This window comes from Cephus cinctus, unplaced genomic scaffold (genome assembly GCF_000341935.2).
Source record: "Cephus cinctus unplaced genomic scaffold, Ccin1 Ccin1_scaffold0330, whole genome shotgun sequence".
NCBI lineage: Eukaryota > Metazoa > Arthropoda > Insecta > Hymenoptera > Cephidae > Cephus > Cephus cinctus.
In genome coordinates this window covers 697,652-720,346 of record NW_014333027.1, presented here as the reverse complement: position 1 = coordinate 720,346, position 22,695 = coordinate 697,652, and the positions used below count along the sequence as shown (strand labels likewise).

General features: G+C 39.6%; 2 protein-coding genes across 10 annotated transcripts; one reads left to right on the top strand and one right to left on the bottom strand.

Annotated features, from left to right (window-relative positions):
- The first annotated feature begins 4,367 nt into the window (after window positions 1-4,367).
- Window positions 4,368-12,167, top strand: LOC107266975 (proton channel OTOP3). 6 transcript variants are annotated; one of them, XM_015738082.1, is made up of 14 exons: window positions 4,368-4,511; window positions 4,687-4,959; window positions 5,033-5,282; window positions 5,402-5,554; window positions 8,711-8,858; window positions 8,944-9,142; window positions 9,686-9,794; window positions 9,882-10,169; window positions 10,275-10,394; window positions 10,455-10,592; window positions 10,675-10,903; window positions 11,009-11,234; window positions 11,302-11,551; window positions 11,633-12,167. In XM_015738082.1, the coding sequence occupies exons 2-14, from the start codon at window positions 4,898-4,900 to the stop codon at window positions 11,954-11,956; spliced, it is 2,496 nt and encodes an 831-aa protein (XP_015593568.1). In that variant the 5' UTR covers window positions 4,368-4,511; window positions 4,687-4,897; the 3' UTR covers window positions 11,957-12,167. The 6 variants fall into 6 exon arrangements, with proteins under 6 accessions (XP_015593568.1, XP_015593570.1, XP_015593567.1 ...); XM_015738084.1 differs by having other exon boundaries at window positions 4,684-4,959; window positions 5,402-5,533; XM_015738081.1 differs by having other exon boundaries at window positions 4,684-4,959.
- On the bottom strand, window positions 11,319-17,340 carry LOC107266974. 4 transcript variants are annotated; one of them, XR_003059395.1, is made up of 8 exons: window positions 17,136-17,191; window positions 17,001-17,076; window positions 13,665-16,597; window positions 13,482-13,592; window positions 13,190-13,405; window positions 12,796-13,116; window positions 12,472-12,717; window positions 11,319-11,385 (listed from the first exon to the last, which is right to left on the bottom strand). XR_003059395.1 is itself a non-coding variant. In XM_025083916.1 (8 exons), coding segments are annotated over exons 2-8 (3,666 nt in total). In that variant the 5' UTR covers window positions 17,002-17,076; window positions 17,136-17,191; the 3' UTR covers window positions 12,170-12,561. The 4 variants fall into 4 exon arrangements, 3 of the variants coding, with proteins under 3 accessions (XP_024939684.1, XP_024939685.1, XP_015593566.2); XM_025083916.1 differs by lacking the exon at window positions 11,319-11,385 and having other exon boundaries at window positions 12,170-12,717; window positions 13,665-15,997; window positions 16,070-16,597; XM_025083917.1 differs by lacking the exon at window positions 11,319-11,385 and having other exon boundaries at window positions 12,170-12,717; window positions 13,665-13,859; window positions 17,136-17,340.
- Between the last annotated feature and the right edge of the window lie 5,355 nt (window positions 17,341-22,695).

Below are 22,695 nucleotides of genomic sequence, written 5' to 3'. Positions count from 1 at the left end.
TCTACCCTTATACTTTCCCGGTGCCTTCTAGCCGCAGGCCTTCCAACCCCAGTGGGCCTGGCGGAAGGAAAATCGTGAAAAAAACCAAGCCAGAGATTCGCATTTCAAGAAGATATCTTTCTCATTTTTATTTACAGCATCTTCGGGCTCGTTTTCGTTCTAGCATTTCTTTTGCGACATACCCTATATTTTCGTGACCGCCTACACTTAAGATACTCGTCTAGTAAGCTTTTTCTTAGATATCCGGATGCTGTGGGCAATATTATCACGTAGATCACGATCCTACGTGAGAACGTCTAGGAAGCGATTGTCGAGAGTCAATCGTCCTGGCGGTGGCTGGAAGTTCGCCGAGCGTAGCAGGTAACCCAAATCCTTGAAATTCAGTCGAATCGGGCTGGCGGTGTGCTAGGGAATAGGGGTTTGTCGGGCAGCTGGGTGACAAGGGAATTGAGGAAAGCGGAGGATGCCGGGAGGTATATAGGGAGGGTGAATCGCGAGGAGTGAGAGTACCGAAGGGAGAGAGGGCTAAAGAGAGAGTGAGATGAGGAATGGCTGAGGGTGGAATTCAATTTCCATTCTAACCAGAGAGAAGACCCCCGACGTGCACCCTAGCAAGCTCCATACTACACTGTATCTTCTTTAGTACTGATAACCACTGATTTCTGTGGCTGCTGAATTCATTTGAACAAGATAACGAAAGCGAAGAAACCGTTTTAAACGATCTCCTTGATGTTGCGTATAGGGACTTCGCGTTATCCTAATTCCTATACATTTATCTGTTTGTCTCTCTTTATCTACCTTAACTATACCTTTCAGTCTTACGCAGCATCTTTTGATCAAGAGTGGAAATAATTTGAGTATAGAATAACAATATCCGCCAAAGATCGTCACAGCATCTCTATAGGGAGAGTCAGCCTGATTCGTGATATCGATAACGGTATATAAAGTTTCTATAAAATTAGATGTATCAGTGATACCACGATCTTGACACTTTCCAGAAGGGATGCTTCCCTCGAAGGAGGGTGAGTATAACTGCAGGATTATCGTACGTATCTCGCAGCTCTACAAGACCAAATCGAAAATTGTATAGCTGTAGGTATTAGGTAGCAATGGCAAGAGGAACCTTCGCAAAGTAAAGGCTTTGACCGCAGCTTCATATGTAAATATACTTTGTGGCCTCTCTGACTATCCTGGCCAACCCCTTGAACTCACCCCATCGTCCTCCTTTCGTTCTAACCCCATACTCCTCCTATTACCCTCGAGTCCATGTCATTTGAATGTGCGAGGATACCTCGTCGACTCCGACCGGTCTGCACCCTCTTCTGGCCTACATACACTATCTGGGACGATAGGGGTTGTGGATACGGTAGGCACGCGGTACCACATTGGCTAAGGGTTCGGTTAAACCAGCTAGAAGTGTGACCACTTCGTGTCCGTGTGTTTGTCTAATTGCTTACTTTGAACAGGGAGCCACCGGCTTGTACTTTGGACTGTCGCGTGTTAGCATCGTCACGGGTTCCACTTTGCAAGGGTAAGAAATCGCTCTCTTGGAAAGTTTATAGGTATCGGAATTACATGTGATGTATATAGTGTGCTGAAATTTGTGGTACAATAAACAAGGTACAGATTCTTCGTGAAAAAAATTAATCAAAATTGTAGAATACTTTTTCTCCATAGGAGACTTTGTTTTTGAGAAAATTCATTTTTCTCTTTTAATGTCACTTCAAATCATTTCATTAAAGACCAGTATATTTATTTTTAATTTTCCATACGCTATCACGATTTACCGTGTACGTGATAGGTACAATGGTCCTTTGTATTACATGAGTCTTATTATCTCATTTATTATTATTAGTATTAACCATCAGTTTTGTATCGATCGATTGACATGACAAGATATAGTTGTCATAAATTCACGTACATGTTCCTGGCATCAGGGGTATGTGCTGCAAACACTTATGTTGCAATTTATCATTACGGAGTGATCTTCAGTGAGATCCACTCACTTCTTCGGACTTTACGCGTACTGGTTTAATTTTCAAAGTGAATTTTTTCAAAAAGGAAGCCTCGAGTGATAATATTTTATTTTGCGCTTTCGAGTTACTTGTTGGTCCAAAATTTGAACCTTCGTGGTTGTACCACGAACTTTTAATCACCCTGTATATACGTACGTGTTTGTCCCTTGGATAAATATTGTACCTGCTACAGTCTGAATCACTTTGAAGAAACTTATTCACTTGAAATATTTGACACTCCTATCATTGGTGATAAAATTGTGATAATTTAAATTTTTCACTAAACCGATGTAGCCCGGATCATGTCGAACGGTCACAGGACACCGATGCACTGAGACTCGGCAGTGAATACGAAATCAATAGCGACAGTCGGGAACGTCCTTTAACAATAACATAACGCATCAGTGAAATAGAAGAATGAGTATAGTGATGGTGGTTAAACCAGTGTTGGTGGATATAGCGAGAGAGGGGCCTGACATGGGACTAAGCATGACGGGAGCGGCCTTCCGGGTGAGACCGGATGTACGCCAAAGTCCATTACAATAACGTGGAATCATAGGGTTCTATATCCAGTACTCTTTACGGACTTGATAGTTCGACGTGTGTACGATCGATCCTCTTTACTTCCTGGGAAGGTCTGGCATGAGCCAAACAGTGAATAAAAATAGTGTACTTTCTCTCTTACTCTCCTTATTGGTAGAATAATTCAGCGCAGTCTGGGCGGCCGTACTATTTCGATCGTAGGACGATCAAAGAGGCCTGGTGATATCTTATCGCTACAATGGTGCTTTTTTCCCTAGAGATATAGGATTACCACTGGGTGCTTGAACATATATGAAGGAGGTGAAAAATGTTGAGCGCGGGGGTTGTTCGGAGTGCGGACAAGAAAGAGGAGAAAAAAAATAAGAGAAGTGAGAAGAAAAGGAGAGGGGAAGAAAAGCTTGGCCGGTAAACATGTTTCCTGGTATTAGAGGGGGTTGCGCGCGTCATCCCGGTTTTCATCTATCCAGGACCAGGACTTTCGACCCGTAGGTGTTCTTGGTTGACGCTTAACTTGTTTACTACGTAAAACTACAGCATCTCTTAACAACTCAATCAAGTACACTAGAGAAAAATTACTCTTTCACGAGAGCAGCGAACTCGGTTATTCAGGGACGTAACCGTCTTCTAAGTTTACCCCTCACCAAGGATCCTGTATCAGGATTAACTTGCATCCTTTTCACACGAAGGATCACTGCTTATTTTTCCTAAACCATTTTTCTCATCGCTTCCTTGGCTCCAGCATGTATTAGGTTCAACGTGCAGGGTACACCTGAGACATCTGCTTACCTTATGATATATACATATATATATGTATATGGGAGAAGGAAGAGGTACTACTGGTACCGCTTGAAAATTTGTTAAGATTTTTCAGTCTTGGTAAAAAAGGAGCCAGGCACCGTGGAACGAAGGAACGTGAATGTGCCAGAGATGGAAAAGAAACAAAAAAATCCATGACAGAAATGTGTACGAAACTCGGCGGAGGCGAAAATTTATGGTAATGCGTCTGCCCAGCGACTATACCTACGTCATGTTATACTTTTCATCGCTCCTCGTCTTCTTCCCATCGATTCTCTAGTATTCTCTCATCCACTGAGTAATTGTATCCCGCTTCGGTTCGTTTTCTTAAAAATCATATGATCATCACATAAACAATTATACCGAAATTGGTCTGATCCACTTTATTCGTTTTCTTTGTATACGCGTAAATAAGGCGCGGCTCGCGGCCTGTTGCGACTACCGTGTTACAGGTTAAAGAAAAAAAAAAAAAAAAAAGAAGGAAACATCTAATGGGGAGAGGGATACGCCATGCTAACAGAAGGACAATAGGTTGAACGAATGAATGCTCGACAGGAAATACTTCCCATCTGATTTCAGAATGGGTGTGTGTCCTGTGTAACGAAGCGAATCGCCCGGCTATTATCATCTCAGTTCACTCAATGTACAAAACATGTATGCAACAGGATTACAGATTTAATAGTAAAAATTGAAAATGTTATGAAAATCCATAAAAGACAATAATAAAGAATAACGTATTTACTTACTTTTAAGTTTTCTTGTATTTTCCATATTTTTTAACATATTCAGTTTGCTACGATCTTGTAAGGGTCAACACAGAGATGGTCAATCGCAAATAAATATATTGGTACGATAATTAATCAGTGGACATTAACCAAATCCACAGGATGATCTGTCACTGTGAAATCTCATAATATCCTCAACGTTATCTCTTTGAATCGTCGCGGCTATGCTTCAGACCTATAGGCCTCCCTGATTGATCCGCTTAATTAGAACAGTCGAGGACTGTAATCGCGATCAGTCCTTTCATGATATTCGTCAGCGTAACGTATCAACCTGGAACATAATTTTTTAAATATTTTATATAGTTATAAAATGAGTGTTACACAAAATTGATAATTCATTAAGAAAATACGTCTCTTATCGTCTCTACTACAGGTTGGTAACACATTTTAATAATATACTTAATAATATATTAATACCAAGGACGAACTGTTGTTTAATCACAGAGTCGAGAATCTGCACTCGGACGTTTCCGTAAAATAAAATACTGAATGAAAATTGATACTAATCAGGTGTTCGACATTAATAGTACAGTGATATGTTTCAGCAGTATAATTGATTGCGATAGAGATTGCAAGTCTTAGATCTATAAAAGCCGATCCGTTTAAAGCAGTTGAGACTCTCGTTCAAGACGTCGGTAACTCCTCAAATCTGAATTTCAAGTGCCGCTCGCAGGAGTCTGTGTGATATAAAAATAGATAAAATAAAAGACATGAAAGACACGCGATAAAGGGCAAGAATACAATTAAGAACATAAGACGATGAAGAATAGCATTTCCCCGCAATCAGAGGCAGTACCGTACTACGGTGTGGTTAATCACAGGTAATCCAAAAGATTAATATCTGTTATCAGAATCGAAAAACAAGTTTCATATTTTACCATAAACTGCGATTAGATTTCGAGTTAGTCTCAGCGAGGATGTCCCAGCGGATTTGAACCCAGCATCGGGTGAACCAAAATTGGTCAAAATGGAGTTCAAGCCTCATAAGGAGACGCTTGGGGCTCAGTCGGAGTACAGGAAGGACACGGAGTGGAAGTTTGGTGACTCGGGGACGGACAAGGTCCAGGGCGTGGATAATCCTGGATATAGCCTGGAAGAGTATGACGTTTTCGACGAGAACGTCGTGAGGCATCGTCACGCAGTGGTGCGTTTTTCTTTCGCCGTTCCCAAAGGGCGTCAAGGAGTATTCAATTCTTATGCTGAGACCTCTTCAAATATTTGATTCTTTTTTATTATCTTCCTTTTTCTTTCGACGGCTAATAGAACGGAGAAGATAAGGAATTCAAAGTTCAAAGGCCGCGGTCGCTGAATGAGATCCCAACGTCATCAAGAGTCTACAAAAGACCGTTCAGTCTGCAACTGGATGATGCAAGCAACAAGGGCGTCGCTTACGAAGTAAGTTCTGTGAATACCGAGGTGAGTGTACCGAGAACTTTTCAAGGAAGCATTATCTCGCGTTCGCTGAAGTAAATAAAAAAAATTGGAATGTGAAGAAATATCGATTTTGCTCAATGATACAAATACATAATTACGTAGAATTCTGAATACGCGGGGCCATTGATATTAAGACGCAGCGGATTAAAAGTCGATTTACACGCCGCCTTGGTTTAATCCGGACGATGTAAAGATTGATCGATCAGCTTGGTAGCTTAAAAATGAATTCTCTTCCGTAAGGTAAAGACTCATGTTGTCGGATAACAGAACAGATTTAATATATATATTTTTCTCGTCATGGGGCGTCTGTCCTCGTATGACTGCATGAAGTATCACTCGTAAGGGACGTACACGATACGTCTCCACGAATCGATAATAAAATTAATCTGTGTACAATTCAGAGTTGGACAATGTTATCATTTCTATGTCTTGCTAATAAATCACGAAATGATTTGTCAAAATCACCGGAAACTGTAGAGTTTGTTTCCTCTGTACTATAGATTCTGTAGCATGTCTGTTATATGTAATATATGTTAATAATAATAAGAGCGTCTTTATTGTCAAGAAGTTACAGCGAAAAGTTAATCAGCTACATTAGTAACTGCTTTGCATTCGGACCCCCATATAACATACATCTACCTGTAGGATCGTTAGCCTAGTATAACGCAGCAGGCTAGACCGTTGAGGAAAGCGAAAGTTTTAAGAGACCCTAACGGGGAGACTTACAGTTCAGTTAGCCAGTGAACGTTTCTCATTACGTTCTGGGGATCAGTATTTCTGCAAATTTCACTCCTCGATGTGCCACCAGAAATCGCAAGTGTCTCGGCATTCGCGGGAGATCGATACGCGTAGTAGACGTAGTGCAACGTTAAAAGGTGACGACTTCCTTCCTAAAATCGGTAGAATACGGATTTAAAGTGGATCTTGCGGATACTAAGACAGATCGAAATTCTGACGTTTCAAAAAACGTCGACCGCGCCAACTGGGCAAATCGTCCATGGATCACGGTAAGTTCATCAAAAGCTCGTAACATATCTTTTCCTCCTACTTTCTTTCATCTCGCCAAGAAAATAACTATAATAGCCATAGGAGAGTAAAGCCAAGATATATGACACGTTCAGATTCTCTCATGGGCCCTTTTACATTTTCGTAGCTCTGCGAGAGCGCGAGCATCGCGCCTCTGGTGGATGCTGATCGATTCGCAGCGGCATCTTATAAATAATGCATAGATACGAGAGAAGAGAGTTCAGGAGGCTTTTCTTGCGGTCCAGGCGAATCGACTAGGCTTCCATATATGGGTTGGCGTCCTGAGACCCTGTCTCTACCCCACCAGCTCTTTTCCAACCCCTGCCGACCCCTCCAGCCCACTGCACGTTATTACCCCGCGGTGTGAATCATCCCTACTAAGTGCGCTTCGGCAGGGTAGCTTCCAAGCAGGGCCCAAAGGCACTTGGTAAATTGAAGTAATTAAAAGTGAAGCGTTCGCCCGTAATGTTAGGTGTCGCGAGGAAGGAGCGTGTGCCTTGTTAAATTTCTCGCTTGAGAGAATCGTTGCAAGTGGAGCGCAACGGATAGCCAATGGCCACTCGGGCTCATAGTCAACTATACATATATATTGTATACGGCCTAGGACGCTTCGACACTTTCTCTCTTCTTTTTTTTTCTGTCCATCGCTGTGCCTTCTATTTTCATCTTTCGATATTTTCCTCCATCCTCAGTTCTCCTTCGGAACCGTCACCCACTGCGGGACACGGTTCGTGTGTATAGAGCCCACGAAAATGAAGCGCAGGTAAAGTGGACGTCTCGTGGGAAATCCTTTGGTAGCTGCGCTCGAAAGGAGACAGCAAATAAAAAGAAGAAATTCTGCAGAAAGATAATGGCGATTGGGGATGCCGCGAAAGAGGACGGCTGCGATACGGAAAACATTGAAAGTCCGCGTAGGCTCATGTTCGATTCCGTCGCGGCGACGATTCCTCGGTTAATTAGAGTACTCGATCGTTATTCAACGCCTATGCAGATGCTTCTCGTACGTAAATTAATTGGGAGCCGTTCTTGTGAGTTTCGGCATCACTCGAATATGAAAGTAAACTGGTCGACCAGCCGTTACGTTTACTCGGAATTGCACGATCTGTCCAATATTTTTATCTCGCGTATCGATTTGTCGACACAACACGCAACTGCAAATTCGTCTGTTTTTCTTTCTTCTTTCGAACAATTCCATCTCGGGCTCCTACCGGTGGATATCTTATTGTTAGTCGGAGCTAACCTGCAAGTGGACAAGAATTCCTGCAATAATCCGAGAGCTGATTCGTCGCGCGGTCTATCTTGGCTCTCTCGAAAATTATGCAAGATTAATGCAAGATCCGTTGCGATATCTTCGCCGGCTTATCCCTCGAATATTTCCAAGCGTCGTCTAGAGATGTTCCCCGTTCTAGTGTCTGACGACACTTCGAACTTTCCAAGTTTGCACGGAGAGAGCTAATTAATCAGGAGTCCACGATCTGGAATATGTTTTATACTGTTACGTACGTACTGGTATAATAATGGTTCGGAGTTTAATATTATTGTTATTTCCATGCCACGTTGCGAGAAATTCATCAATATTCCACTAATTATCATTCTTAACTTGTTTTATACATCCGCTACGTCTGATGCTCGAATTATTATAATTCATCATTGCGCATGCGCCTCTCGCAAAATCGTCCGACTCGAGTGCGACAGCTCGAAACTAATTGTCGACGTTACGCAAAAGGTGTAGAGAACAAAAAAATATGAATATCCATATAATGAAAAAAAAAAAATGTACCGTAGAGGATTGCGTAAAAGCCTATTGACTGTGGCTGAACTAGCAGTGAATCCATTGTCGAGCATGTAATCGAAACAAGTGCGGCTGATTCCGTTTGAAAGTGTAAGTAATGTAGAGTCGAAGCCAATTTTTTGGAATTCCACGAAGAAAGTGAGAGTCTCGTACCTGGAGGAAATCTATTGCGAAAGGCGTTGATCTTCACGGGCGACAAGCTTGAATTCATTTGCAACGACCGTTACTAATTTGTGTAAAGATTTTTTTTTTTTTTTTTTTTTTTTTTTTTTTTTTTTTTTTTTTTTTTTTTTTTTTTTTTTTTTTTTTTTTATTTGCAGGGAAATAATAATGGAAATATGGTACTGCAACTGGTGCTACCTCAGGCTGTCCTACGTGGCATATCGAGAGAGTCGCAGGAGTCCATTCCAAATTTAACTAGCCTACAGAATGTCTCTGATGTACCATCAAACGAATATTACACGTATGGTAAATGATTGAGGATTTATTGAATACTGTTCTGTTATGCGATACATAGGAAACGTAACGAGCAAACGAAATTTACTGATTGCAGCACCAAGTGTAATAAGTTACGCGAATGGTACGAAAACGCCAAGAAGCGTCGAGGCTCACGTAGTAAACAAGAGCAATGGGCTCAACAATGGTATCAACAAGGGATTCAATAGTTCGGCAAGCATACACAGCGAAGCTGCAAGCTCCCATGGACAAATCCCACCACCGACCTCGGGTGAAAAGAAGAAAAATATGTTCAGGTGAGCGTCAGGTGTTATCTTCAGGAACAAGACGTTTAACGAGGTGCGACGGTGGCGTCATCATCTCTTTTTTCATTCGTGACGAAGGTTCCCGTATCGTATCCCGGAGCAACCGAAACGCTATTCTAGGCTCTGAGAAAAAAAATCCGATGTTTCGAGTCGTTGAGAAATGGAAACGTGGGATTGAGGATGGCCGGGAGAGGAACTTCGCGGTGCGCGAAACGAAGGAATATTGCAAATGAGGCAATCACGTTTTTGTCGGAACTCGATGGCAGATCTGACAACAGCCTTTCGAGACTTTCGCGTCTGTCGTAACCAGAGACAGGCGTGACCGAGCTATTTACTGACTTCCCAATATTTTGCTCAAATCTCCTTTACGATATATCCAACGTCTGGCTATACATTTGTACATTGCATTACACTTCGGTGGAACAGATGTTTCCCCTTTAATCTCCTTTGTTCCCATTTACTCGGTGTAACCGGCGAACTCGTTGCGATACGTTTTTACGATGCTGATAATTGATTTCTTCTCTTTTTTTGCAGATCTTTTATCTCTATCATCATATCTTGCATCTATGCTGTATTTTTAGTTACTCTTGGTATGGTTATCTATGTGGCTGATATTCTCACGGTGAACTCCTCTTTGGCTGCTGTAAGATTGATAGTTGATATATAAATATGATTATGAGTGATTCAGTGATTTTATTCGTTAATATAAATAATTGTTTTTTTCTTTTAGACTTTCAATCTATATCTGGTACTCGTTGGATTCGTTTACCTGGGATATCTATTTTTTGATATTCGAAGTTATGCTAATAAGGCGAAAAAACATTTTAAGGCCACGACAAATTACGATAAGGAGGATGAAATTTCCTCTGTTAATCTAAACGTGAATATTGTATCGGTGCTTAATCACGGATTTTGCTTTGCTGTTGGTAGACACTCTGGAAGTTTTTATTTGAAAGTTGGAGCAGCTGTCTTTTGCTTTGGACACTTAATACATAGTGGACTCTTATTGGTATACGAGGTGAATGAATAATCCTACCATTATTCAATTTTTCAGTAAAATCTTCAAATTTATAATTTCATTGATACGTTATCCTTTTGCTGACTTAATTGTGTTTTATCTTAGATCTTTTTCTTGACATCCGAAGAATTACATGAATGCTTCAGTCTGGTGGCACTTATCTTTGACGTGGTTTATCCGATTTACTCCTTCTTTCAATTGTTCTTTATCTTCAAGTACGCCAACGTGAGTTTCTAAAAATTTCATGATTTTTCACAAAGAAAATTTATCATACAATTTTCACAGGTTATCATTAATCACTGTAAGGAGATATCGAGGATATTGGTGATGCATATGATTGGATCCAGCATTTGTTTTTGGGTTTGGGCAATAGTTCGTGAGAGTACTGATTCCTTATCGCGACATGCAAATGCTGCAGATCAGGTGCACTACTTAGTATACGGTATATAACGACTGTCAGTATCAGACAACGAAAATTTTCTCTAATATTTTTTTTACTCAACAGACACCCGAGGATGATACTGCAGAGGTGGCAGCACTTATTTCTTCGGACGGTAGTGCATCTGTGGCCCTACCTTTGACCTCTTATCAAGAAAGAGGTGCCAGAGATTTGTTAGAATTCCTAAACGGAAGTTTCATCAATACCGAGTGTCAACATATCGAATTGAATGTTATATACGAAAGATTTTCACCATACTTGTACCCTTTTACCATCGAGTATAGCATTCTCATTGGTAAGCCGATTAAAATAAATGATATGAATAATTCAAAAGACCAATTAGCACTTAAGATAATTTATCGTATGAATTTTGGGTATGCTGATGGTATTACTGTTACAGTGGGAATTTTGTACATAATCTGGAATAACATTGGCGATTGTAAGAGAGGTGGCGGAAGCAGCGCCGAGGGTGTTCCCTGTCCACCTCTGGCAGGACCGGAAGCTGGAAGTAACATTATTTTACATGCGGATTGCACTCACACCAACCGTGGACTTTTTGGTGGCATATTAGTTCTTGTTGCCTCAATCGTCTCAATAATTCTTTTCTTCATTGCCGTGGCTGAACCGTGAGTTTATTTATTTATAAACATGCATACTCGTAACTGGGTGATCGATTCCTTCGGAATATTTTAGGGAGTACGCTGCGATTGGTATTTGGGCCAATCAGGTAACCGAAGCCGTTCTATTGACAGTCATGACTCTCTCAGCAATATTGGCCTATAGGAAAATAATCAGATTAGATGTTAATCATCATCCTATTTCACTGCTGGATGATATACTGTTATTTATAGCTATTCCGGCATTCTTTTTATACGCCATCTTTAGCATTGTCCCAGCAGCCCAGAAGCGTGATGGGTTAAAGATCTTCTTAATCATTCTGGGGGTACGGTATTTGTTATATTCATTGTCAAATATGATATTCTAAGTAATAAGACCGAAGAGTATTTATGTAAAATTGTTTCAGCTGACGCAAGTACTGATTCAAACCCCCCTGATCATCGACGGACTTAGACGATGCTCGAACGCAAAGAAATACCGAATTGAAAAGCCCGGCCGCGAACTCATCACTTTCCTAGTAATCTGCAACGTGGCACTTTGGATAATTGAAACTTTCGAAATCAAATCAACCGACATGCAAGACGATAGATACGAATTCTATGGGAAGGTCCTTTGGACAATCCTAAAGCACATGACTGTACCATTGACAATGTTCTACAGATTTCACAGTTCCGTATGTCTAGTAGATATTTGGAAAAGTGCTTATGAACCTGTTGAGCTTAATCACTGAAAACAAAAAAAACTGCAAAAAACTTCAAATTTATCGACAAAACAAAATTATTAATTAGTATCTTAATTGTTGACTAGTTTTAAGGTTTAAGCAAAATTTTATTATTGTAAATGAATTTTATGTCATATAGATTGATTGCTTAAGCGAATCACTGAATCTAATTGTATATATACCAATATAGTGCAAAGTACACTGACCAATTTCGTAAGCACTCTTGACGTTCGATTCATTGATTTGACACGATCGCAAATAAGTCTTCAGGTTTTGCATGGCTAGTGCGACCTGCAGCCCAAACCTAGACTAGTTACAAATTCGTACTCGATAGAGGGTGAGTCAGGGCGAGTCCACCCGAGTCTGCAGAGAGGCTTTGGGGGTTAACCGTCAGCCGCGTACATGGAACGGGCGTTTGGTATGTCATTAACGTGTGTTGCATAACGGCACAACGTTGGACCAGGCACTGATAGAGGAGAGTTGAGTACACATACTCTCTATGGCCATTTCATCCCCTAGGTTACCTGGATATTTCATTCTGTAGATTTTGCGGCGAGAGACGTGTCTCCATATTGGATTTCATGACACAGATTAATCAATGATTTGTGTCATTGTTAAACGTAAGAATTTTCAGTATCGATGTCTACCACTTTCAGACTCTTTATTTGGTCCAGATTCAATTCCATGTGCGCGAACCCGTGGTCTTGGGACTGTCTTGTTTCCGATGGGAAGGTCGATGAGGCACTTTTTAAAATTTTTGGAAGGGGTGTCTGAAATTCGAAATTTATGTACTTAATTGCTGTATTAAAATTTTGGAAATTTAGTATCGAGTATTTTTTATTGTTTACATTATGATGGTTCTTCATCCAATGTGTGAATCCTTTCACGCTGTCCAGGTGAGTAATTCCTTTCCAGACCGCTGACATTGTTTCCAAGTCTTTTGGTACATTTTCGCACTGTAGCCATTTAGCTTCCACCTGATTTTTTGGTGGGATAATTTTCAATTCTTTAGGCAGACTCGTACCGAAGCCTATGGTTTTCTTTGACTTTCTTTCAGCTTTTGCATCCCTGATCAAGTGCTTTCTGGTCAAAACAAGCTCACCAGCGTCTGGAGTATTTCTGGTAAGAGCTACTGCCGTCGGTACCATTGGCATTTCTTTTATCATTACCTACAAAATAATGTATCCAAGGCAATGGTCTTTTACAAATTTCTGTCTGTCTTTCAAAATAAAAATATCACACCTGCACAGTCCTACAAGCATCTGCCATAAAGTCGATCTGAAACATGTCTTTCAGGACTTCCTCGTCTATTCCTTCGTTGGTCCCACCGAGTCCTCGTAGCCATTGACAGAAATCCTCGCAAATTTTGTTCGTTATCCTTGTGGCACGCATGTTCAGTGTCGCTTCCGGATCATATCCTTTCAAGTCGATTTCCTTTAGCGGTCTCCAGGTGACGGCCTATTGTAATCAAGATTGACAATTAATTAGATATTGTTTTCAGTTACGTTCACTAAGAATAATAAATTAATAATACCTTGCGTCTTGATTTTTTCAAAAATAGAGCATAAGGATTTAATTGTTGTTGGAAAGCGGCTTTTTCACTACTATCAGATAAATCAGATCGTCGTGATGATGGTGGGTAGACCTTAAATGGACTCAGGATAGATAATATTATCTAAATTGGAATTGATGTTAAGATAACTTTTGAAATACGTACAATCAGGTCGAATGAAGTTTCGCTAGATTTGCGCCGTATGCTGTGAGTTTTTGAAAGTTTGCTTTTTTGGGATTCTTTCCGTTCTGTCGTTGACTTTTTGTGATACTCTTTCTCCAAACCCAAAATTGGTGCTACGAGGTTGTAGGATTTTGGGGGTAGGTTTCTTTTAAGTTGACGGGAATTGCAGAGGAGTGGCTGTTTTGATGAGAATTCTAGGTTAGAGGGAAATTTGTCAGGATGTAGATACTGTTTTGACTCTACTAAAAGCTTAAGTAAATTTGTCGCTATTATATTAGATTTTTCAATTCTCTTACTGATTGACCACTTTTTATCATCTGCTATTTTTTCCAAGTATTCAGTAGTTAGAATTTTTAATATCTCTAACGCAGTATCATTATCGCTTATGGACTTTTCTAAACGCTTTATTAAATCGTTACTTAATATGAGAGATAATTTTTCGTTCGCGGGTTTTTTAAACTTTGATTTACTTTCCGATAAAATATTTGAATCGTTACAAGACGTTCGTGTGTCTGACTCTTTCTCTGATTTCGCCGAATTTAATTTCAAGTTCATTGTGGATTGACTTTGCATCAATTTATGACTTTTTTTATCATCCATGGATTTGTATAATCGTGTATCGTCAAACGATTTCAATTTTGATATATCCCCAGACACTGATTTCATTTTCATAAGTATTTTGCTTTTTTCTAAAGAATTCTTATTCCTCATCTCTACTTCATCCTCGACTGCATCCATCGTTCTAGAATCTGTCAATTCGTTATTAGTTTCCATCGTTTCGAATGATTTTGTACCTTTTGGAAAATTTTCCAAATTTTCTGTCGACCTTCTCATTGATACTATCGAGTCCTCTTCTTCGGAGCCATCGATGATCTTGCTAGGATCTTTCATAGTGAAGTTGCGTATTGTTTCCTGTTTTACATCAAAACTATCATCCGTACTCTCCTCAAGATCACTTCCATCAGCAGCTTTTACAACTGAAGCACTTCTGGAATGCATAGACATTGGTTTTTTAAATTTAAGTGCTTTTAGTGGTTCCAGACTGGGTCTCAGATTAAGAGGAGCATGACAAGGCACGAAATATTTATACGATGACAATTTTTGATCCGTTGGAATTTGCGTGTCATCTGACTCTGAACTCTGACCACTGATGGAAGATGCTTTAGAATGTTCAGAAGATACCGATAAGGACTTTGACGTTGGTTTTAAAATCTGCGAAGCCTGAGGGGATATAGACTGGCTGACTGTTTGTTGGAAGTGATTTTCCGACATTCTCAAAGGAGATTTCGTTACTTCTGTCATGTATCGCGACAGAACCGACTGAGCTGGTGATGACAAATGGGAAGCATCGATACCCTTTGACTGATCAAACGATTTGCCTTCCTCACATTCTGACTCCAATTTGCTTATGGTATCCAAATCAGGTAGACTTATTGAACTGGATTCACTGTGGGATATTTTCAATTTTGGCTTTTCCAAAATTGATTTTAAAACCGTCACAGGTAATTCCTCTTTGACTTTTATTGGCTCCTCGAAAGTCTTATATAGACATGCTAAACATCTGTCCTTATTTTTTCTAGGAAACATACGAATTTCGGGAATTTTTTTAAGAGTTTTTGAAAAGTCATTTACTAAAATAGGTTCGTCAAATTTTGTACTTGAGCCAGAGGTAGTCCTTGTTGTTGTTGGAATTGTAACAGACTCGGTCCTTTCTAAAAATTTTGAGTGTGAAACTAAAAAACCGTCATCCAAATGCGTGGAAGCTTTTTCTTGCAATTTTGAGCAAACAGTTTCAAAATTCAAAGAACTATCGCTTAGACGTTTCTTGCGGCAAACACTTTTATTTTTCGATTCTGAAATATCTGAGCTCGAACTCGAACGAGTGCTGCTCGACGTAGATTTTTCTAAAGAGTCATAAGTCTTTGAGGTGAAATTCAAATTTTTATTCGGAGTCAAAAATTTCAAAGCCCTATATGCATACTTCACGGAATGCTTAAGAGAATACTTTTTCTTCGATTCTATACTATTTGGCAACTTATTACTTTCAACTTTGTCAGTTTTTTTTTCAGATTTGACTTTCGGTATTTTAAATTCATTCGAAGTGGCTGTTATCGAAGGCGCTTGAGACGAAAATACGCTATTGTCCTCATTGTCGAGGCTGTCTGTAACTAGACTGCTAAAACTTGGATATGAACTTAGAGTACTGAATTTTGGGACCTTCAGAAAGTTCTGACTTCGTTTCGTAGTCCTCTCGTATCCTCTTTCAAGATCTTTGGTGGGGGTTCTTTCTTCATCTTCCTTATCTACGCTATCACCTGAGGATAATTTATTGAAGCTCGAATAAGAACTCGCGCCACTCAATTTCGGCACTTTTAACAAGTCTTTACCTTCTTCCGGTCTGTTCTCCGGTTTATTTAACCTTGCAGCATTTTCCGGATATATTAATGCATCCGTGATTTTTGGAAACTCCAGTGACTTTTTATTTTCATTTGAACACTTGTAAACTTCGTCCAGACTCTCGATGGACATTGCTTTGTTAAAGCTCGGATATAAGCTCACAGTTCCCAGTTTTGGAACTTTGAGTTCTTTGACTTTCTGGAGTCCTGAGAAACTTTCGAGTTTCTCCTCGATTTTTCTCACTTCCGTGGAATTTAGCATTGTGCTCGATTGAAGATTTATTTCTCTCTCCATCTCTTCGAGTTTCGGAATTCTTAGAATGGTATTCAGATTGCTCTCGATCACTTGAATTTTCGATAAATTTTGAGTTCCTGCAGTTCTTGGTCTGTTATGAATTTTTTCATTCTTATCATCAGACTCTGTGACCACGTAGCCAGAACATGATTTCTTTGCCTTCGCTTTCGACAAATTTATCTCGTCATTTTGTAACTTCGAACTCTTGACCTTTGACGATGTCACTTTACGTTTTGGTAAAACTTTTTTTAAATTGTCATCAAATATTTTTATCGGCGGTTCATTTTTATGATAAGGACATGTTTTTGCTGAGTCAACTTTACTGTTTACTAAGAAGTCTGTTATTAGATTAGAAATTTGAGACATGTTAGGATCAGATTTTGATAAGGAATTGATTTTGTCATTTTCTACACTACTAATTTGACCATGAATCGTTTCATTATCGTCCTCAAAATTTGTTACATCGAATTGTTTCTCATTATCGTATAAGGAGATAGTGTGCAAAGGAGAAGGTGGTGAAATTTTAACAATAGGATCAATAGATTCTTTAAATTCTATAGAGTTATCAATATGACTGGGATTTATTTTAGAATGGTTAATTGGGAATTGGATAAATGGTTTTCTTACTTTTTTAAATTTTTCTTCAGATTCCCGACAGACCTTGTCCCAATATGATTTCGATCGAGGAACAGGGAATTCATATCTACAAGTTTAAAAACTTACATGAATTATTCACAGTGCATACAAATACCCATTACGTACTTATTCGTGGCCACAAAACGATAATGATTTTGATTTCGACATTGGCTAGTTAGCTTCCACTTCGAAGAGTCGCACATTTTGACACGACAATTTTTACAAAAAATTTCACAAATCACATACAAGACTGACTACATCTCTACAAAAAAAAATTAACCCTCAAATCCACGAGGTTGACGTATCTTCACTGTGAAGTCGTGATATTACCCAGTAAAATTTTGTCAGTGAGTATCGATCAAACAAAAAGTTATCTTTTGAATCAAGGACCGTGTTTGTTTCCGAAGATGGCAGTAGTTCGTGATTTAAAAAACTGTTATCTTTTATCGGTACTTTACTGATAACATAGCCGATAGGTAACTTCGTGTATTTAGAACAACCTTTATCATGGATAGAAAATTAATTTTGTAAGGGATGGTAATTCTCAAGTTACCCTGAACACTACGTATTGATTTCTATGAAGCACTGCATTACCGACGATAACTGAGGGTAAATTCATCCCTTGAAAACAGTCCTACTTTATCATAAGAGTTGCATGCAACTCTCGAGTTTTTGTCATTTTCAGGCTGGTGGCAGTTCTGTAGCCTTATTTACAATCTTATCAATCTCGATACAGTCTGTTATCAGTATCTTCTTTCGAAAACAGATAATAGATTTCCTTGACGATTACCACCATTTTCCCACCCTGACAATTTAATATTAAAAGTTCATATTTTTATTCTGAAAAAAAATCTGGGCAACAAATATTTTGTGAACGTAAAATTTAAATGTACTGTACAAGGTAAACATACTTTACATACAGCAATAATAACCACATACTGAAAGGGAGTTCATGCATTACCTACTGTAAAAACATTTTCAAACAATGATAATTTCATTATAACTATTTAAAATGAGCTGGAGAATTATTCGTTGGATGCGTCGAGAGTATGAGAATCGCTGAAGCCGTTGGCGCAGTGTAGTCGCCATCTTACTTCCGGCATCTCAGCTGCCGCCATTTCCGGTCGCCAGGCGCGACACTATCTCGCAGATGCACCTAGACGGGTTACGTTAAAAGTGCGACAATGAGATGAAAATAATTACGTATTCGAAAGAATAGGCTCTTTCAATTCAATTAATTTTATTACAAGTCCACCGGAAAGCTGACGATTTCGTGACAATTTTTTTTTTACCAAACGCCGCCGGCGCTCCTTGGTGTCCTGTCCCCCTTAGCCCTTTTGTACAGTTTAATGATGCTCAAACGAGAAGTAGCCAGGAAACGGAAGTCACGCTGGATCCGTGAGGAGAATTGGTACCTTGGCAACTTTCTTATTCATAGGTGAAACCTGATCAAAGATTTGGAGAATAGCAAATTTACTTGAATTCCCTGCGGTAATATTGGTTAACTATTCTCGGATGGTTAGTTCTCGCATGTTGGTACATTATGAAAGATATATTTAAAATATTCCTGTATCGAAAATTAACACCCATTGACATTTACCGTACAATTTTCATTTCCAATAATTTTTAATTGAATGCTATAAAAATTTGTATTCTAGATTGATAAATCATAAACAGTATCTCTTACCAGAATTTTAACTTAAACATTTCTGTACATTGATTACTGCTCTTCAGCTGGATTCTATGTATAGATCACCATGATACTCGCTACCAAACTACAATAGTTTGATACGAGTCTGATATGAGTAACTTGTGACGTCACGTCGTAGAGTTTGGCAGTTATCTAAAAAGAATTCTCTAATTGGAGCGGTTCCCCGGAATGTATTACGTTGGGGTAGCAAACTGAAGGGCTGTGGACAAGGGTGAGTACGGATGCATGAAGCTGAACCAATGTGTGCGAGATACAAACACTGTTAGGAGTCTGTTGGTATATTTGAGAAGAGAATGTCTAAGTAGTGTTGCATTTCTCATTGACTCCCTTATACCAAGGGTTGAACAAATAAATCACAACAATGAAATACAATATTCAACTAAGCACAATATCCAACAGCAATGAATTCGTACGATCGAGAATAAATAATTTCGATCAAATCCTTTTTTTTTTGCAAATTTTAAATTCCATCCCATTTTGCGGTACTGCCAACGTGTCAGACTGGAATGCAGGATTACGTAAGCTCAGGGTTAACGTGAGCTTGGAGAGGCTTTAATTTCACATCGTCGGACATATTAAAGATACTGACTCAAGGCAAAGCGGCAAACGTGTGCTTTAACTGGTAAGCTTAATTCTGGAAATGAGAGAAAGCTGTCTTCTTGTAAAGCTTTATGAGAATTTAGCTGAAAGCTTTGCTATACATTATCGCTTTTGATTTTGCAATTAAAAATTAAAAAGAATTTTCTTCTTAACCTCGCTGTACCAGAGTATTGACGTTTTTAAGTTTTTTTTTTCTTTTTTTTTTACGGATTTCTCGATGGATTTCGGATGCAGGACCTAAATCTTATCCCTTCAATGTTTTCGTTGCCTTTGGCTAACGACACCAAAGGGACTGTATAAGGTATAAAGGTGGGGCTAGGTTCTTCTTGCCACTTCTACACTACGGACATTAGATACTGAAGTTTTTAAGTAGACGAAACTAATGGTTATTCTCCTCACACCGAGTAATTAGAACTTTTCCAGGTTAATGCTAAACTGATTGGGGAGAGAGCGGCTGTACAGAAGGGCTGTAGGGCGGGCAGAGTGAATTTCGGAAGGAGTCGTAGAAACGCCGTGGAAACGTCGAGGAAACGAGATTAGGCGTCTAACTTTGTTTGCTGCGGCCAATCAGCAAATCCAAGAATTTCAAGTCGACAAGATTCTCGGATTAAGGGAGTCTCAACTGTATTTCTACCCTGCCGGGACACAATTCGCATTAGTGTCTCCACGTTCGTAGTTTCACGGTACAGACGGGATTAAAGATTTTTTGTTTGTTAATAAAAAAAAAATCTCTTACGGAAATGCTATACGTTAACGTTGATAATATGCGGGTAGAAATTAGGGTTGAATTTTTGTTAATTTCTTACGACTTAGGTTTGCTTTTACTTTTTTTTTTAATATGGCGTGATTTGATTTTCTAACGATAGATAGAAGGGATGAAGTGTGTGAGAGATTGAGGAGGCGCAGGACGTCTTAGATGCCGAGAATTGCAAGGAGGGTTGCTTGTAAGTAGAAATAGGGGGTGCGGGCTTGCTGGTGTCGGGTGGATAGCGGGGGGCTTGAATCAGAGGAGAATGGACCACCCCCTGTTATCAGCTTCGAACCAGCCGCTTTCCCAAGCCGACAAATTACTACATCCCCGCCTTCACTCCTTTGGCAAATCAAGCAACCCTCATAGTGTTACTCCTAGACTGTCCGACTAAACGTCCATGTTGAATCAGTATAAACCTATTCTTATGATTAGTAGTACCTATATAATACATGGCTTAAGCATCCTATGATGATATCATTATACGAGCATCCCCTATATACTTGTCATTTTCTAACAACAAAAACTTGACCTGACCCTAGGTTGCGATTGGCTGCTTGCGTCTGTGTATATGTGTATATAACAGGATTCGCGGTTAGCTTCCTGGTTAAGGGAGAAAAATAGTATTACCCAGGGGTGGGAAAATGAGTCGGCCGTTGAAATGTATGGCTGCTGATTTATAAAGGAAATAATTTCGCGGTAGCAATTCCTTACGTCAACCATACGAGAGCGGCTGTCTCATCCCACGTGAAATTCATTACTCCGCTAAAAGCCGTATTTAATATCGCGCGGTCCAGAATTTTTCAGATAATACGGCGATAAATGTCTACTTTCATATCCGCCCAGTGTTTCCCTTTCACAAGGAGTAAAGAATATCCATTCGTTATCGTGGTTATCGTCCCATTCACCACGATCATCCGGTGCATTTGAAAAGTTTACAAAATACTCCATATAATTGGCAATCACTTTGTAATATCGTTACACAGCATTAGAGAATCCCATGAAAGAGTTTTACCTTTTCCCAACAGGAAAAATGAGGATCGTACAACTGTAATAGAACGGAGAGGAAACCGAGTCCACGGAATAGAGTTGACTCGAACCGACTATTATATTATATATACGGTCAAATAGTCGGTTCGGTGAAAATATCTGAGATACAGCATTTTCTTACAGAAGAAGCCTTGTAAAATACTTGGACGTAGTTTGCGCGGCCCATTCTCGTCTCTGATATGTAAGGAATCGGAGGGGAGGGTGGAGAGAAGGGGAACCGTGATCGAGATCGGCTTGGGGTACCAGTAGAACCAGGAAAAAGGAAGGAATAAGAAAGTTGATGAAATATTGGAGAGCGGCTTACACGGGACAATATTCTGTTGTAAACTGTTCCTGCCGCACCAATGGATACTTGTATATAGCTACGTCTTATCCTCTATCTTACTGTTTTACTTTTTCCTTCTTTTTTTAATATGTTTTTACCCTTTTATACCTATTATCCTTCTTTTCACTCCGAACTCCCTTCGGCTTTTCCCTGACGATAGTTCCGGTCTATCAGCCAGTCATCCCTTATCCATTTCAATTGTCTATGGATTTCTTGAAGATAATTACGTCAGCCGATATATTTCCAATAAATAATTCCTATCGATTTTGATTAAACGTTTCGCTTATCAGTAATTAAATAATATTTCGATATTCTCTGACTCATCCACATCTGGCTATGTACACTGTGGTGTATTACAGTACTCTGTCGGTATATAGGATTTTTTGATACCAAACCTATAAAACAACACTTATCCATCACACTGTGAAATATCAAATTATTCAGTATTTTCGCATATCCAATATATGTCAAGTGGGGATTCGATAGTATCGAAAATGTTTCGAATCGATGCAGATATACGATATAGCACGCATTCAGTTTATAGTGTGAAAAATAGTCAGGTTTTATTGAATTTCGTATATAATTCCAGGTTTTTGTTAATTCATGATGCGGAACGACAAATCCGAAATTTTTGAAGAATTTTTCTAAGTCAGGTCAGTTAATTACTAAAACGTCCTTCGAGTGACTTCGCAAATGTAAAAACGTCGAAAATTAAGGCGAAGTGAACTTTTCATCGAATCACCCTGTATACACGTTTCGCGCGCGTGAGCCATGGTGAGTTTTATAAGGGAACCCTCGTTATCTCGGAGGGTTTCGTGGGGCGAAAAGAGGTGAAATAAAAAAAATAACGAAGAACGAGAACAGCGCGGGATGACACGAGGGGCGAGAGGGTGCGGGTGGCTCTAAAGTGTGACGTTTATTAGACATTAAGTACTAATACCGCGGGTGGGACAGACGGGACCGCCGAGTAGGTAGGGTGACTAGAAGAGCCGTCATACTAATTGTAGTAATTCCGGCATCCACTTTGGATATTTAATTAAGTTTCCGCTGACAAGCATCTACTTCCTGGAGCTCCCCGGGTCTTAGTGCTTCTCGCTTAGTACTTGCCGTGTTACTATCAAGTACGCCAGCATATAGTTACGGGCAAGTGGCTGCATCCCCGCGACCAAACCCCTAATACTCTAATAGCCCCTGTTCACGTCAGGAGGTCTAGATGAAATTTCATCCCCTTCGTTGTTCATTGTTTCTCTTA

What these genes read in the sequence shown, in the direction of transcription:
- LOC107266975 (XM_015738082.1), top strand. Translation starts at nt 4,898, where the DNA reads ATGAAGAATAGCATTTCCCCGCAATCAGAGGCAGTACCGTACTACGGT. An exon ending in ATGCAAATGCTGCAGATCAG is followed by an intron (nt 10,593 to 10,674) that starts GTGCACTACTTA and finishes TTTACTCAACAG; the next exon opens with ACACCCGAGGATGATACTGC. An exon ending in TTCATTGCCGTGGCTGAACC is followed by an intron (nt 11,235 to 11,301) that starts GTGAGTTTATTT and finishes GGAATATTTTAG; the next exon opens with GGAGTACGCTGCGATTGGTA.
- LOC107266974 (XM_015738080.2), bottom strand. An exon ending in TGAAAAAATCAAGACGCAAG is followed by an intron (nt 13,406 to 13,481) that starts GTATTATTAATT and finishes TGATTACAATAG; the next exon opens with GCCGTCACCTGGAGACCGCT. An exon ending in GGATGAAGAACCATCATAAT is followed by an intron (nt 12,718 to 12,795) that starts GTAAACAATAAA and finishes TTCGAATTTCAG; the next exon opens with ACACCCCTTCCAAAAATTTT.